The sequence below is a fragment of the Pelobates fuscus genome, chromosome 1, assembly GCF_036172605.1.
Source record: "Pelobates fuscus isolate aPelFus1 chromosome 1, aPelFus1.pri, whole genome shotgun sequence".
In the NCBI taxonomy this organism is placed as follows: domain Eukaryota; kingdom Metazoa; phylum Chordata; class Amphibia; order Anura; family Pelobatidae; genus Pelobates; species Pelobates fuscus.
Genome location: NC_086317.1, coordinates 452,873,001 through 452,891,791, shown reverse-complemented (window position 1 = coordinate 452,891,791; position 18,791 = coordinate 452,873,001). Strand labels below are relative to the sequence as shown.

The 18,791-nt window shown below is 37.4% G+C and overlaps 1 protein-coding gene across 1 annotated transcript in view; it reads left to right on the top strand.

Annotated features, from left to right (window-relative positions):
• CNTN5 (contactin 5) overlaps window positions 1-18,791 on the top strand; it is a 1,203,952-nt gene that overhangs the window by 920,131 nt on the left and 265,030 nt on the right. Inside the window, exon 10 of the mRNA XM_063430510.1 lies at window positions 8,753-8,855. Within this exon, the coding sequence (XP_063286580.1) occupies window positions 8,753-8,855 (103 nt within the window). The remainder of the gene's footprint in view (window positions 1-8,752; window positions 8,856-18,791) is intronic.

Below are 18,791 nucleotides of genomic sequence, written 5' to 3'. Positions count from 1 at the left end.
TTCAGTAATCATTTTGATAGTCTCTTTAACGTTAAAGCAAAGCAGTTCATTTTAATGATTACTTTTAATTAGGAGGACTTTATTATGTTGTTAAAAGTAATGCGTTTTCCATGTTAATGTTGCAGCGACCAGCCTTTTTTATTGGGCTGTGGGAACAAATTATTTGAGTCATGGCAGATCAGGTGAACTCATTCAACAACAATGGCTACTATTCTCTAGTTTTTATCATAGCTCCTTAAGGGTTAAATTGCACAACATAATTTGCATTTGTCAAATGATTGATGTATGAAAATATATTACTTTTAAAAAATATATATAGTTTAACACCATAAAATGTCCATTGTACATTTTCCTCACCAAACAGACTCAAATATAATTTTCTGTGATTTAAAAGTACACTATTGAAAAATGTGATTTTTTTTTTAAAACAATTTGTAGATATATACGCCAAAGAAAACATGCATGTATTTTTTTCCTGCATGCTTCTTTCAGTTTGTGCTGTAGAAATTACAAATCATAGGTGTCACGGCAAGGGTGCAGAAATTAATTATTGCACTATGGAATATTGCTATTTAATATAACTTGTGCAGTGCATCAATAATTGGACCCCTGGCTAGGGGATAAATGGCAGAGAGAAATTACTCTTTTGATCAAAAGGGGCTTCTGCAAGGTGTGAAACGGATTGCCCTTTTTGATCTATCAAAGGTCCTGCAAGGTGAGACATTTTACACTTAAGCTGCCTGTATGTCTAGTTTCAATGTAAACTAACTGATTTTGACCATATGGCTTGAAACTATCAATGGATAGTTCAATCCTTTGATATGGTAATGGTATTATGCTCATGAAGACCAGTATGTTCTAGTTAGTATAATATTCAAGAGGATGTTGTATCATTCTCGTAGGGTTTTGTACCACCCATGAATTCTAAGATGATGTGAGCCAATAGGAAACAAGCATTCTTTTATATTCTGATTCTGGTATCTGATTCATGGCTTGTTTAACATTTCTCTTAACCTTTGTATTTCTTTAGCCTTCGCTAGTATATAGTTTATCAATTTTTCTCCTATCCTTGACCTCGGTTATTTATTCTGACTCTGTCCACCGTTAGTGTGGAAAATCTAAATCTAAAGACCAGTACACACCTAATCACTCACTGTGTGTTTTGGTTGCTACCCTATCCTGACAATATTAAGCCTCCTTGCCTTAATGTATACCTATGGAACAGTAGCAGACTATCTATACTGTTTGGGAGGGAGAAGAGGTCCACATATAGATGCTGCAACAGAACCTTAAGCTTCCCTTTGTTAGTGAATTTGTCTATCTTCTACCTTTTTATATTCCACTAGCCTACTAGCAAAAATACCAACTGAATACCTTTTTGTAATCTATGTCTGAATCATTTGGCTGTTGTGATCTAACAGATACTACTGCCAACTCATTGATGTTTCCCCAATCTTTTTACAAATTCCATTCTCACAGTGCTCTGCAAAATCCTTTGGAGCTGGTTACAGAGAGCAAAAAAAAGTCACCTTACACATTCAGGATAAGTCCCATGAGAATTACAAATAATGTTGAAAACAGATGCCAACAGTAGAAGAGTTTTTTAAACTGTGATAAAGAAACACTTTTCTTATCAACTTAAATTTTTCTAAAATGGGACAGATTCTGCCAACCAAACAGGGACAATACATTAAAAACATTTATAATTTACTTGGATAAGATCACTATCTAGATCAGTGAAGCTAGTTATTCAATTATCTTTTTTATCCCTTTCCCATCAATGGCAAATTCTATTACCTTCAATTGACCTTTTGAGACCTAAGTAAAGAGCTGGCGTTCATATATTCTGATTCATTGCTTAGACCAGAGGGACAGAGAGATGAGATATTCCAATCATGCCATAGCTTCCTTACATTTTCATCTATGGAAATAGAAAATGATATTAAATCTTCATGTCAAATTGTGCAAGATTGTATGAATTTAGCTGTTATCAATCTTTTACTTCATTTTTCTACATGTCTCAAAGGGAAACTTATCTTCATGATACAAACTAAATTAAATAAAAACATGAAGAAATCCTTGACTAGTTCCTCGGTAAAGTGAATACCTCATTTGTCCAAATGTCCTTGACAATCATTCATTTAAAAGAAATTCGATTTCACCTCCAGTAAGCTTATAAAAACAATTTAATATTCTATGTGCAAATGCTACAAGTTCCATTTTCAAATAATACACTTTTATTAACTTTCTTTGTATTTGTTGCTAATGTTAATGCTATTAAAATGTTGTTATTAAAAAAGCATAAAGATTTCACAACTCAATGAGTTTAGCTCCCCCAAGAAAGTTTTTATTTTTATGCTTACAAAATGAGAATACGCATAAATTAAATCTGAATAATAACTATTTTATCAAAAAACATAGTATAAATATATATACACTGAACAAAATTATAAACGCAACACTTGTTTTTGCCCCTATTTTTCACGAGCTGAACTCAAAGATTTAAGACGCTTTCTATGTAAACAATGGCCTATTTCTCTCAAATATTTTTCACAAATCTGTCTAAATCTGTATTAGTGAGCACTTCTCCTTTGCCGAGATAATCCATCCAACTCACAGGTGTGTCATATCAAGATGCTGATTAGACAGCATGATTATTGCAAAGGTGTGTCCAAGGCTGGCCACAATAAAAGGCCACTCTAAAACGTGCAGTTTTATCACACAGCACAATGCCACAGATGTTGCAAGTTTTGAGAGAGCGTGCAATTGGCATGCTGACTGCAAGAATGTCCACCAGAGCTGTTTCCCTTGAATTGAATATTAATTTCTCTACCATAAGCCATCCCCAAGGGCGTTTCAGAGAATTTGGCAGTACATCCAACCGGCCTCACAAACTGCAGACCACGTGTAACCACACCACACCAGCCCAGAACCTCCACATCCAGCATCTTCACCTCCAAGATCGTCTGAGACCAGCCACCCACACAGCTGCTGCAACAATAGGTTTGCATAACCAAAGAATTTCTGCACAATCTGTCAGAAACCGTCTCAGGAAAGCTCATCTGCATGCTCGTCTTCCTGATCAGGATTTCGACCTGACTGCAGTTCGTCATCGTTGACGACTTGAGTGGGCAAATGCTCACATTCGATAGGCTCTGGCACTTTGGAGAGGTGTTCTCTTCATGGATGAATCCCGATTTTCACTGTACAGGGCAAATGTCACCTCATGTTGCAGCCTGATAATGCACAGCCCCATGTTGCAAGGATCTGTACACAATTCCTGGATGCTGAAAACATCCCAGTTCTTGCATGGCCAGCATACTCACCAGACATGAACACAGGTGCATTTTATTGCTATTGAAGAGGAGTGGACCAACATTCCACAGGCCACAATCAACACCCTGCTCAACTGTATGCGAAGGAGATGTATTGCACTGCGTGAAGCAAATGGTGGTCACACCAGATACTGACTGGTTTTCGGAAACACCTGGACTCCCCCAAAACAGTAAAACTGCACATTTTAGAGTGGCCTTTTATTGTGGCCAGCCTAAGGCACACCTGTGCAATAATCAAGCTGTCTAATCAGCATCTTGATATGCCACACCTATCAAGTGTCAATACTAAAGGATTTTCCATTTTCTTCTTCATCCTTATTGTGAGCAAATGTTTGTAAACCGTTTTAAATGTAATAGTTAATTATAACAAATTAATGTTTATTGTCTAAATCTTTCCATAGATGAGCATATGTGCTTCAATGGATTAGACCAGGGGTCCTCAAACTCTGCCCCCCCCAGATGTTGCTGAACTACAACTCCCATGATTCTTTGAATTACATAGATGGGAGTTGTAGTTCAGCAACATCTGGGGGGCCGGAGTTTGATGACCCCTGGATTAGACGTACTTCTTGTAGGTTGGACTAAATGTGGAAATGGAAACTTTTTAAAAATGTAAACATTGATTTGCCAGATAAATATTGATTTTTATATTTAACATGTTCAAATTCTGCAAACATTCTAATTTCCACTCGTCCAGCATAGGTACCAGAAGGGGTAACGTTGGTTGTACAGTACTCTTTGAGACAGCTAGCAAGCCTGATTGCAATTTGTTTTCAATGCGCCATGTTCTAATGTAGACAAAGAGCATCATAAAAAATACTGAATATACTTCTAATCAACAGTCAGTTCTTCAATCAGATTCATAATTTGGTATCAAATGTTGCGATGCTGTTTTTCTGACATCTAATTTTTTGTCTATTTAGCTCTATCTACCGTGCTATTTTTTTTTTTATTTAAAACATCACCCTCTTGTACTGTGTGCATTGGTTATACTAAAAATAAGTTACAGAAATTATCTTACTATTCGAATTAAGGTTATACAAATGATCAATAAAGTCACATTAATACATCACTTTATTAGAAATCCCTTTCGAATCCAGACTAATTTCCAGATTTAGGTGCTAAGATTCCTTCTTTTCTTAAAAGATGGTTTAATTTCAATGCATGTTGAGAAAGGTCATTTTTGTTTGGAAACAGGTACCGAATGGTGCAGATTTTTTGTTTCTCTAAAATGTAACTATTGGTCTATGCCACCGGTTTCCAGCCATTTTTAGACTACATTTCACACAATTCTATCTCAGTGTTATCTACGCATTTTTAATTGGATTTTTCATAGATTTGGCATTTTGCAAAAATCTAATCTTTTATCTGTCGATAACAGGCCAGTTTTAACTGGTTTGGTTTAGTTTAGTTGAACAAAACTGTCAAATGTAAACATATCACTTTGCTAGAAAATGTAATGCCTTATTTTATAACTGCCTATTAAAAGTATAAATAAACAAAGCACCATGAACTGGCTGACATTAATTGTGATGTATTATGTTTAAAAGCCATTTACTCACCGTGTGTCCTTTAAAAGGTATTTTATGAGATGTTTCGACTTTCATAAGAGCCTCCACTCACCTGTGCAGACATCCTTATCTAGGACATTCTACTATATCTTTATTAAAAGTAATTTCATGCTTGATATATATATTATTGAAATCCAATGAAGAATCTGTCAGCTATGTAGTAACAAATTATCTCACGTCTCTTTTATTCTGTGCTATTAAGCAAGTGTGTTCGAAACTTCTGTTACGGAGGTAAGTAAAAAAAAAAATCAGAATACAGAGCAGTTAATAACAATTTCTTCGATAAATATATTATTTATATATTGGGGTCTATTCATTAAGGAGTAGATTGACAACTGACTTCAACCAAATTTGCCAGCCTTGACATTTTTAAAACATTATTTTTTTTTTAAATTGTTTAAGTGAATTGTTACATCAACAAGAGCGATACAAAGTATTGTTTTACAGGCGTATTCACTAAATTAACAGTTGTTAGGCATTCAATGTTAATTTCAAACTTAAGGCCAACTTACCAAGACTGGAAGCATTTCTACCTTGCAGACCTAATTTTGGCCTTAAATTTGAAATGCCCTTTGAATTTCCAACATTTCTCACTGGTTAGTGAATGGAACCTATAGATTTCCTCCCGAATGACCTTTAACCCCGTTAAGTTTTATAGAGTGAACAGAATTTTTTGGTTAGTGTGGTTCAGTTAGGTCTAGGCTAATAAGTCTGGGAATATCAGTTATACTTGAATAAGCTCACAATCAACAAATTCTAGGGCAGGCGTAGGCAACCTTTGGCACCCCAGATGTTTTGGACTACACCTCCCATGATGCTTTGCCAGCATTATGGGTGTAAGAGCACTAGGTGGGATGTAGTCCGCAGCATCTGAAGTGCCGAAGGTTGCCTATCCCTGTTCTAGGATATTGGTGAGATCATCTGTAGCTGTTTTCTACTTTGTTTTGTTAAGTATACATTAGCTTGAGGATACTTTATATCAACTCAACAGACATGTGGAATTTGCATCAGCCAACACCCAGTGCTCTTAGAGGAATACTCCATGCACCATAACCACTTTAACCCATTAAAATGCTTATGGTGTCTAGAGTCCCAGGTGCCTAGAGTCCAATATTTAATCATTAACACACCGTTTAACATTAAACCAGAATTCCTTGGGTTGGGCTTTACTCAACTTTTGGGCCTTTTTGCTGGTGGGACAATTTTGTGGATGGAATAAGTTGTTTTCTTAGCAATTTGAAAAATTTAAGATGTTGTGTACTTTTTTCGTGGTCAATTGGTCTTGCTGAAAAAAAAAATCTAAATCAGACTGACAAAGCATTAATTTGAAAAAAAGAGAAGGCTTCCAAAATAGCAATTAGGAATATTTTTATAAATAAGATTATAAGTCTCTCTTAATTTACATAAGACCGCACAGATATGAAATGTGAAAACAAAATCTCTGTCCCACCACCTTCAGCTGCTATTGCTAAATAAATAGTTTTATAATTCTGCTGGTAAAACTTTTTTAAATCCACACAGTGAAGTTGAAAGCCTTTCTTTCTATTTAATTGAAAAGCTTGTATTTTAATTACCTTTTCAACAAAACAACTTTCTCTGGCTACATTCTTAACTTCACGACAAGTGCACTGTGATTTAGAACCTGTGCCCTTTGATAATTTATTGTTTTTACAATTACATCAGTTTGTTTTGTTTGTCATTTTCTTATACAAACAGTTCTCAAATCTTTTGTCTAATTTCGCAATCCACTTTTTGAAAGTTAACAAAGTGATAATAAATTATAAACATTGAATTGCTATCAGGCAGGTTGAATTTTAACTAACAAATGAAAGCATTTTTTATAAAAAAAAAAAAAAAAGATAGTGACATTTCTCCAGGATGTTTTTGCAATGACTATCAAAGGATACATTTGTTACAAAGACAGAGATGAATAAGACTGCTAAGTAGAAGAAAATGCCGTTAGAAAACAAATCTAAAAGAAGAAGATAAATTCTCAACACCGAAGAGTCTACAGGGAAAAAAAAACAAATTTGTACATGTGATGATCTTTTAAACCGGAAAAAAATGTGACATGCCAAAGATGGAGCACTGTTGTCTATCAATGAATAAACAGCAAGGCAGTTCTGCAAACATTTGCAGCTGTGTATCTGTCTAATGCATAATAGAATATTAAACACAAACTTGAAAACAAATATTTAAAATTGCCAGAGGGCACGCAACTTTACATTAGACTATTTCTCAGCCCTCAACGGAGCTTCAATTACCGCTTTGTTTTTCTGTTTCAGTATTTGTATTAACAAATCAGTTTTATGCTTTTTTTATATTTATTAACTGGAGGTGATTATGGGGTACGTCAAAATTGGAAAAAAAGGTGCAAACTTTTGACTAACATAACTCAATTGGATACATTCTCCAGCTTAAATGCCTTAATTCTTCTTTTATTGAATGTGCTTTTCGCCTAAATCCCCTATTCAGTGAATAGGCCCAATTATTTTTAAACTAAATTCAAAGAAAGACAATTTTATAGCACAGTGTGTTTGCTTTCAAAGGATTATCTACTGCATCAGAGCACTGTGAGCTCAATGACTAGATTCTTGGCATAGTTTGGAAATGAAATGTTTTGCGATAAACAAACTTCATTTGCAAATATGCAAAATGTGTTTACACTTACCTGGGGTATGGGTACATACCCTGGGAATGGTGTGCACACTCATACTGGCATGAGGGGGTTAATGTTACTTCAATGTACACTCATTTTTTATTTAGAAATGAGTTTGTGTAAATAAAATAATCAGCAATTTCTATACTAAGGCATATGCTTGTTCTTGGCTTTTTTTTTGTCTGTTTGGTTTATCTCTTATATATATATTTTAAATGTGGTTGTTTTTTGGCATAATTTTAGTTTTACCAATACTATAATATGGATACACAACTGACCACATGGCTCAGTATTTGCTTGCACAGCATACATATCCTTCTCTTCTGTGACCAAGTGAAAAAGACTAAGGTTTATTAGGCCGACAGTATTCACTATCGGTCAAGCTAGGTGACTTCCCACCCAATACATTAACCTTTCTCATACAAGATCTTCAGATAATTTCATTTTCATACGTAAAATTTATTATTAAGATCATGAACACAAATTAAATTCTTCCAAAGCCAGATGGAGCTTAAGACAACTTAATGCAGACACCTAAAGCTCAGAATTTAGAGAGAGGTCAAGGCTCCATGAAGATGCTTGGTCAATCTTGGCCACATTCAGCATCCTTATACTGTGAGTGAAGGGGGTCCAGAAACTGGTAATCTGACTTGGACCTTGTGGGATCTTAACCCTCTCTTTGATTCTTTCCTGATAAAATATTTTATAACTAAATAAATAAATTCATCTAGCTTGCACATACATGCTTGTGATATTACATTTATTGTGAATGTGACATCTGTAAAGCCATGTGTATTCCTGTTCTAGGCTGCATCCAAATGTGTTAGTGGTAGAAAGTATCTGCAGCAAATTGGCATGAAGTTAATGTTAATTACTTTGCAAGAATACATGCGAATTGCAATGAATGTGCTAGCAAAAGCTCCGCTTATTCCAATTAACTGGTAGGCATTTACAACATTCTTAATAGACATGAGAGAACAATATTCGATAACTAATTTAGATGATATAAAATAAGATTACGTTTGCATGGTACAGATTAACTTAAACTCATAATTTTCCTTTATCTTTAGCCTTATCACTTTCCACCTACAGTCATCATTTTTATGATAATGTATTCCACTGTAAAAATTCTGGGCATGTAAAAGTGATATTCATTTTATTTTTTAAGATTATTCTTTATTTCCCAGGTGTGATGGGGGAATATGAGCCAAAAATTGAGGTCCATTTTCCTTATACTTTTACCGCTGCTAAGGGAACGACAGTAAAAATGGAATGCTTTGCTCTTGGCAAGTAAGTATATATCTTTTTAAATTAATATCAATTGTTTATTATTATGTGTTAAATTAAATTTTGGTTCTGTTATCTTGCTGTAATCCTGGAATTTAGCTGTGCTCCTGGGTATAGCAGAGTGTTGAGAATACATTATTGTCTGTAAGCTGGAAAATCTTTTCTTATGAGTCCTCGTTTTTAAAGGGTTCACTTTTGCTAAGATCTTGATTCTGTTTTAAGAACACTCTATGGATTTTACATAGATTAGGTCATTCTGCTTACAAATTAACCCCTTCAATATCGAGTACTTTTTGATTGAAAAATATTAGCATTTACAGAACATGGGATGCTTATCTAGCATATAAACATATCATAACACAGCAATTTATGGTACAGGTTGTTTTTCGGACAAAGAAAACAAGTTTTCACTTATTCGTTCGGCTTTATTAAAAAAATATTTGGGAGATGAAAAGCCAGACAGAATACAGTGTCTTTTATCTTGCAATATTTCTCACAAGATCTGAAGTGTTATATAAAAGCATAAAGTATAAAAGCAAGCAAAATCTGTTTTTCTCACATACTGTAAGAGTAGGTGTAACAAAGTGTAACAAATAGATTAATAATAATAATAATGGTCAAATACCTTGCCTTTTGGTATTTGTAAGGGCTATGTAGGCATTATTAGCTGCACAGCTTACTAAAAAATGATAATAGAATGCAAATAGGTAACGGATTTGAGAAAAATGCCCATATACAGTGAATACAGTTACATTATATATTTCCAAACAAAATATATTTAAAACTGCTATAGGAATCTTCATTCATCTCTGGAATGTTAATGTAACACTGAAAGTGAAATGTTAGAGTCCATTCACACCTCTCCAGTCCCTGACTGTGTAACTTATATAACCCACTGAAACTTCCTTTACTGTTTGTAAGCAGAAAGTGAGCTTACATTTCTAGCAAACCTCCAAGCATTTTATCAGTGACCATTGATTTCTAACAGAGAAATGTCTTCCTCTACTGGCTGGAAACTATAACTAAAGTATAAATGAGAGCGAGTAATGCTATGTATGCTAACATTCATGTGGCAAAATACATGAATATAAAGACATTTATGCTTGATTCTGGTAGCGAAGTGGTTAATGACTATTTGGAAAATCAGTATTTTTTCCTGAAGCAATAAATGAAAAGAAAAAAAGATAATTTTGTGCTTTTTTTTCTGATGCTATTGATATAAATTGCTTCTGTATAGGCTGACTGTTGGTGCCTGTCTCCTCTACGCATTTAAGATTGTTTATCAACAAAACAATAACACATTCTAACTTAGTGGGCAGTGGGCAGACACTATATAGAAAAAAATTATAAGATAGCAGTTAAAGAAATAAAGGTTGAGATTTACATGTAAAGCTAAGCCTCTTTAGAAGGTTATTCTAACTCAAAGGGTAAAAATGTAATTAGTTGAGGTGGTCAACCTATGTTTCTGTATCTAATGTGGAATAAAGCTGAAACTTCTTTTCAAATGGAAATTGCAAAACCTTTAGAGATGAGAAATTAACTTGATTAATATGGCTGACTTCAGAAAGGAAAGGAGCATTGAGAATATGTTGGGTGGTTGAGTTTCAGGAAGTGGATAGACATCCAGACAGAGACAAAGGAGGGATAATTAGTAACACATTCCAGTAACACAGGAGACCGTTTAGAGGAGGAGAGGTTTATCTGGGGTAAATCAGTGAATAGGTGACTTTTAAATAGAACAAAACGAAGAATTTTGCAAGTGAGGCAGTTTCTAGAGAAAAAAAGAAAGGGGCCAGGAACTATGAATAAAACAGGTAGTGAAGGAGTCTTGGAAGATTTAAGGGAACACCCCAACTAGAGTACTGGTTACGGTGTCACATTTGCCACAGTGAAGTAGTTTTATTACTTAGGTTCTGCCTGGTGCTGGCAGATTCTGCCTCTGGTCTTTTCCAGCACAATAATTCAGTTAACTCTACAAAGCTTAGCAGGCCTTTGTAGAACCACATTCTCTGACTAGATGCATCATCTGAGTATTGTCAGCCAATAAACATATGGTATTGCCTTATTCTATAGATACAGAAAAAAGCTGGATGCAAATCCAAATTCAGTTGGCAATTGCACAAGTCTAACTGACACATGATCATGGGAGAATCCATATAGAGACCTGTTTGACTTTTAGGGTAGACCTTAACTAGCTGGAACTAATTGGCATCTGGAATAAATCTCTAGTAGCTAAAAAATCTGAATTTTAGATAGACTTCTCATTGACCCCGGCAATAGAATGTTAGCTGAAATATCTAAAATTCAGGTGGAACATCTAAGATCCAGAAATCTGAAAAATCCAGGGATAAGGATCTATACAAGCAAAGACACAAAATGCAACCAATTACCATCCTTTCTTCTGTGTTGCAGGTCTTTTCAGCTTCATATTTCTATTGCTTTTTGCTTTGTAGAATGCTAGAAAAAAAGGTTTTTTATTAAAGAACAAATAATGTTAATACAGTTCAGTGTTACAGCCGATTCCTAGTTCTGATGTTTCTATGATGATTTTTTTTATAATCTAGCATGTCCCAGTAGAATACAGTGATACCCAAGTTTCAGACACAAATATTTTTCTGATAAAACATGGCACTTTTTATTTTATTTGATGCTGAAAAGAAAGGACTTTGTGTTACTTGTCCCTCCAGCACGGAGGTGTTAATAAATGATAACATTTCTCTTCCTTGGCACTTGGCACATTGTTCGATTGTAATTGACACCTCTCTCCTCAAGAAATTATTTATCACTTTAGTTTGCAAATTCATTTTAAATAAATTAGGCCTTTTTTGTTTTGTTAAAAACAATGGATCTCAGGAGAAGGAACAATTTTCTGTGGAGCATGGTTTTAACCATTAAATAGGTCTAATTCAGTTTGCATGATTCCATGTCCTTAACTTTTCAGCATCAATTTTAAACATTTTTAACTGATGTGAAATCAAATGTATGCTGTGTAATTAAATGTAAACAGTAGTGTTATAAAAACTCATAATATGTATTCAGTAAAGAGTGAATTGTCGACCAACTAGTAAAAATGACGTTATATGTCCAGGAGAGTTCAGGTGTCAAAGTCTTTCCAAACAGGTTCCCCCTTAAGAAGCTGCTGGTGATAGTTTGAAAATACCAAAGGACTCTCTCAGACTATTACTATACACTTTCCTTGTACTGTAGTAGGCAATAGGAAATAGGTCAAGGGGGACCAAATTTAGGGTTAAATGGCTTAACCGATGAAGCTAAGATGGTACCTGGAAACTCCTGTCCAAATTACAACTTAATTGAGCTGAAGTTATGAGGTGGGAGCAAAGAAACATTATAATTTCCTATTTAAAGTGTCAAGGTACACACATGTTGGTTCAAAAAAGATAAAAATAAATCTAGAATTTTTAAAATATATTTATAAAAATGTTGCCTCCCTGCCCTCACTTGTCAAATAATTTTTGGCATGAATCAATGTAGACTGTGGTATACTTTCCAACAGTCCCAGTTTAGGTGTGACATTCTTGGGATCAGACTCCTGTCTCACATCTGGGGAACATTAGACAAGCTCATACTTCATCTCAATGGTTGACAAAAATAAGAAAATATCACACAGACACTAGTGATGTCCCGAACGGTTCGCTGGCGAATAGTTCCCGGCGAGTGGGTGGGGGGCCCTAAATACCAATAGGGGGGACCTATTGTCCTCCCCCCTGGCCCCCACCCCTGAGCGGCGGGTGGGGGCCCTAAATACCAATAGGGGGGACCTATTGTCCTCCCCCGGCCCCCACCCCTGAGCGGTGGGTGGGGGCCCTAAAAATAACAATAAGGGAGGGACCTACTGTCCCCCCGGCCCCCACCCCTGAGCGGTGGGTGGGGGCCCTAAAAATAACCATAAGGGGGGACCTACTGGTCACCCCCCCGACCCCCCCTGAGCGGTGGGTGGGGGCCCTAAAAATAACAATAAGGGGGGGCCTACTGACCCCCCCGGCCCCCACCCCTGAGCGGTGGGTGGGGGCCCTAAAATAACATTAAGGGGGGACCTATTGTCCCCCCTGACCCCCACCTGAGCAGTGGGTGGGGGCCCTAAATACAAAGGGGGGGACCCTAGTCACCCCTCCCCCCCAAAAAAATTTTGTATCCCTACCTACCCCCCTCACCCTAAAAATAATGAGGGGGGACCTTTAACTAAAAACCTGTAAAAAAAATATTGTTAATTTTAGTGCCCCCACCCACCGCTCAGGGGTGGGGGCCGGGGGGGGACAATAGGTCTCCCCCATATTGTTATTTTTAGGGCCCCCACCCACCGCTCAGTAGTGGGGGCCAGAGAGGGGGAGGACAGTAGGTCCCCCCCCTCATTATCTTTATGGCCCCCACCCGCCGCCCAGGGGTGGGGGCCGGGGGGGAAGGAGAGTAGGTCTCCTCCCCCCCTTCAACCACTATTGTGGCCAGAAAGAGTCCCTGTGGGTTTTAAAATGTGCCTGCCCATTGAAGTCTATGGCGGTTCGCCCGGTTCGCAAACATTTGCGGAAGTTCGCGTTCGCGGTTCGCGAACCGAAAATTTTATGTTCACGACATCACTAACAGACACTCGTAGCACCATAAAAGAAGAGGTGTGAATAAAATTAATTGCAAACTCATCCGATTGTTCTGAAACATCATTTCAAATAAATAATGACCAGATATTCTCCTTTTTTATGCAAATTTACTTGTTCCTTTGATAAACTCTTGCTTCCTATATCAGTGAGTCACGTTAAGTTATCAAGATGACTCTATGTTAAATTGAAAAGAATCTCATCTTTTTTTGTGGTTTAAACAGAAAATAGGTGTTTATACAGTATAAATATAAAATAATGAGATGCTAAAGATAATATAAAACTGCTAAAGGATTTTTAAAGTACGATAAAAATTGTGTTAAATGAAACAAGCTAAAAACCCAACAATTGACAAACACTTGCTGTCATAAATTAAGTTTGTGTCTATTTGTTCTTAATACTGAGTTTGTTTTAGTCATGTGTTTATATGTTGTGCATGTTATGAATTTATTGACTTTAATAAGGTTAATAACCTTTCAGGCAGTTTTTCCATGTCAGAGCACTTTAATCGTTTGTACTGTGTGTATGCAATTCTTAACTCTGATCACAAAGTACATTGCTTTTTGCTGTTAAGATTTTCTGAATTATCTTTTTATTTTTGTTTTATCGTTTTTAAACACCTTTTTAATGCATTATTTTTATTATAAAATGCAATGCTCTCATTACAAAGTATTTGAATAATTAGAGATTATGAGTTTAAAATTAATTTAAGGTGGTGACTTGATTACAAAATCCATGAGAAGGTTAATTAGGAATTTATGAAAGTAGTTATTGGGGAGCTTTAACACACTCCAGAGGAAGTATCGTTCATACAGATATGGAATACAAAATTGACTCTTTTATTCTTTGCCATCAATGGAATTTTTGTTTTACAATGACTTATTCATTTTGATTCTGGAAAGTACAAGGAGCAAAAGGGATATCAAATTACACTCCCATGATGCTCATAACTATTTTAATTTCTTGATTTACCACTCTGTTTACTACCGAAAGTAGTTGGCCAGCTCCATGTATGACTGGACCTAATTATTTCACTCTCATTTTAATATTATTTACCCAACGCCGCTCGGCACACAGACCAAGGAGTCGATTGGGGTCTGGTGCTTTTAGCTGTTGGGAGAGGTGGCCGACCTCCCACATCGTGTGGTGGCAATTCTTCATGACAGACTTACCTGACACCTACCCTGGACCGGCAGGGGTCATCCTGCTCTCCACTGGCTTGTTGCATGTCACACTCTCACATTCTACAAATGGTTGCTGTTAAGGCAGACACTATAAAGATGCGTCTATCTCGGAGGGCTACTCCTACTCAAGCAGAAGCAGACAGTTGTGGCTTAATGGAGTGATCCCTGAAGAAACTGGAGGAAAGTTTCTCTGCTTTTGGGACACTTTAGAAACACGTAAAGCATACACCCTGTATTATGAGAAGAGCTGTAGGGGAGACATCAGGGGAATGAGCAAGGCACCCTTGGGCACAACTCTCCCTCAAATGCCTGTATCCTTTGTTAATTGTCCATAACGCATCAACGAATTGTCCATATGGATGGAAGTGTACCCGCTCCCAATTGAGCCCAAGCACCCAGGACTTTCGTCTACAACAATGGGGAAGAGACATGGACTTTATGAGTATCCAAGTTCATCCCCCCAAGATTCCGGCCTCCATAAAGGCCTGGGGCTGGAGGGATGACTTGCCTCACTTGACACATGAAGCTGGCCCCAGCGGCTATCCCACATCCTCCATTCGCTCTCCCTTTCCCAATCAAGGCATTAGTTTAACGTAGTCTGTTTTTCCCACTTAACCACATTTCACATTAAGGGATGCCATCATGATCCTCTTTAAAAAGTTACCATATGAGTGTTATTTCCATTTCATTTATCTTCCTGTTTTTTTAATTTTTAATTTAAATTTATACTGTGCACTGTGATGTTGAGCCCATTGGAATTTTAAGTAGTTCCAAGCCTGTTAGCCCAACTTATCAAGTAGATTTGCCATACTATTTGTGTCTAGTCAGATATCAGCCTTTCAATGAATTAATGTACCAAGCTTGTCGTTTGTATTATTTTTCTAAAATAGAGGCTAGTCTAATCTTCTGATGACTAAGTTGTTTCATCCTACAATTTAAAAATTGTGCAGTAATCTTGACATATATTGCTAAATCCTGTTGCCACTCCTTACTGGTATAATGTGACATGTATATGCTTATCTGTGATGATGGCAATGCACTACAAATATAAAGAATTGAAAAAAATCCACCTATTTAAATAATCTTAGTCAATACACCCTGATAATATTTGTTTTTCTTTCTTGAAAAATATATTCTCTCTAGTCTTTTTGCCTTTGTTTGGGTGCCATTAACCCCCTAACTGTGTTCTCTTACTAATAAACACCTACCACTTAGATGAATCTCATATATATCGAGCTTAGCTGCTTTGAAGATATCCCTTAACCCCATACATTTTCCCTCTGCTGCCAAATAATGTCAAGTGAGCATACTCAGTAAGTTAGATTCATTAGTTAATTTAATTACTTTGGGCTTATGAGAAAATATCTTCAACTTTATGAACCAGCTCAGTGTTGTAATCTCCAAATTATTTAATTGCAAAGCAAGTTGCCTCCTAGGAAAATGCCCCGATGTCACTACAACATTTCGATTTTGAAATACTAGAAAGCAACTAAGCAACTACACCCAAAGTCATGGAGAAACAGACCTTCTACTCCACTGACAGCTACCAGACTAGGTTTTTTTTGCCTTCTTTTGGATCAACAGCAAAAACATGTGAGGAAGGCTGAACTTGATGGACGCAAGTCTCTTTTCAGCTATGTAACTATGTAACTATGTAACCTTGAGCTCCTTCCCACCACCCACACCAAGTTTCCCCAAACATTTGTCTCCTTTTTATTTTCCATGATCCCATTTCATGATGAAATAGGCTGTACCAACTCTTTTCATTATTGGGGCACAAATACTGCTCCATATTAATTATTGTACAATTCATCATAATTTTTAAATATATATTATATATTTTTTTGTTTTTCTTACTAATTTGCAACTTTTTTATTTTATATTGTATTTCTTTTTAATTAATTCCCAATATTTAAAAAATTCTGGCAGCAACATCCAGACCACAAAAAAAAAGGTTTAATCATTTAATTCTTGCTTGAAACATAGCAGCAACAGAAGAGTTGTCCTATCAAGCAATTAAAGGTTATCTAACTCTATCAACTACAAGAAGTTATTTTTAGAGAGCATGTAAGACGTCCTTATCGCAATTTCCCAGCCATTAGCTATGAATCCGATCCGTTGTACTATTCCTGCTTCTGACCAATTGCTGCATCCATTTGCAATGACATTTTATGCCTCATCTAATTTATAGGTTTAGTAAAAACTCAATTTAATTTGCTGCTTGCTTTTGATTCTCATCTCCAGCATTACCTGCATTTTCTATTTCGCAATTATACCAGCTGTATAAATGAACACAAGACATCAAAGTGTGCCACTGGCAAATACAATTATTATGCAGTATAGCTAATGATCCCTGGCATTTTCCATCAAATAAATAACTTTCTTGCGGAATCCTTAAGATTTATAACAATAAAAACAACACTCTTTTTTTTTAGCAAAGGTATAAAATTCTCAAGAGTAGTAAGTTTTTCACTATAATGTATTCATTTTAAAATTATGTTGGAAATTAACTGAGATCTGATTTCTCTGGATATTTGTCCTGTTAAAACACATTTTTATAAATAAAGACCTGGCACTAGAACGTAGCCTAGTGGACTGTGGAAGCCAGGTGTTCGGCTGTTGGACCCAACCCATCAATATTTCGTTGTGTTAGATATGTAGAAGGTGAGCTCTGACATAGAGCTCTGATATCTATGCTTTTGTCTCGATTCAACTGCATTCACCTTTGTCACGGCACATTGTGGAGCTCTGAAATGGAGCTCTGATATGTGTAGTTGTGACCTAATCTCCAATTATTTTGTATTGTTCGGAAATTACAGCTGCATATCTGAATTGTGATCTAATCTTATATTAGCTAATTATGAAAGTGGAGCTCTGATAAACCACAGTCAAACTGTAAAGTTGTGTGCTGTAGGAGTCAGGAACCAAAAGTTCCTCCTGATACTCCTTGCTTTTAGCTCTCGCGGGACTCTGCCAAAAGGATCCATCTGCTTCTGACTGTACTAAATGTAAACCGTAGGCATGTGGCTTTGTTGGGACACCCTCACCTATGATACAGCTAAAAGTACAATTACAAGGGGCGGGGCCGGACCGCCGAGCTGGATGGTCGCGAGCAACAGCAGCTCCTGTAACAAATCCAAGATTAAACTGCTCAACATAGTTTTTGACCCATAAACTGACCAACTGCGATGGTGCCCAGAGCAAGGGGACTGCTGGATCCAGGGAGAGGCTGGCTCATCGAGCTTCAGTCCCATGGAGGAGAGACTTTCGTTGCCCCAACGGGGGCCCTCTCCAGCGGTGAGTGGAGCAGACGGCTGCTGCCCCACTATCCTGTATCACAGACCCCAACCAAAGGCGCAAAACCAGGTGGACCCGGCCCTGTTCCCCTCCCCACCCCGGACCGGGTGGGTGATCCCGGTCCTCACCCTGTGGCCTGGACCAAGAGATCACAATCGAGGCTGAAGAGCCCGAGCGCTGCACTCAAGATCGTGGGCGCCATGTGCGCAGGGGGCAAGGGTAAGACCTGCTCCCCCTCTGTGCTCACAGAAGCCAACGTGGCTCTGGTCTTCCGACCCTGCTATGCAATGAGGCAAAATAACCCTCACCTGCTCCCATGGCCAAACAAGCCTATGTCAAGCTGCACAAGCGACACAAGCAAGTGGACAACAACGGCTGCACTAAGGGGACAGAAAACCGTGCGGCGACCATTCCCGCCTGAGAGAACCGAGCCGAAAAACAGACCTCGTACTCACCCCCCACCCAGCCTATTTCGGGACAAGCCAGAGGGCTGCAGAATCAAGCGGATGGCGCCGGGCTCCCTTGCAAGGCTGACACCAGCCTCCAGAGGCACAACAGTAACAAGCTCAACAAACCACGGCTGCAGCCCAAGGGAACCCAACAAGATACACAATTTAAACCATAAACTATGTTCTGATGCCTGTTCTGATTTACACTCGCTCCCTGCTACACAGACACAGCAGAGCAGGTATCGGATGACTATGGGACTCCCCCTGTCTGTGAGGTCTTCGGACCACCACGAGGATGGCACATTCCCAATAGGGCGGTGCAGGCAACCCCAATCAACCAGGGTGATTACTTCTCTAAAGCAATATTATTTGCCCTAGCTTGTATGTTATTTTATAGTCTAA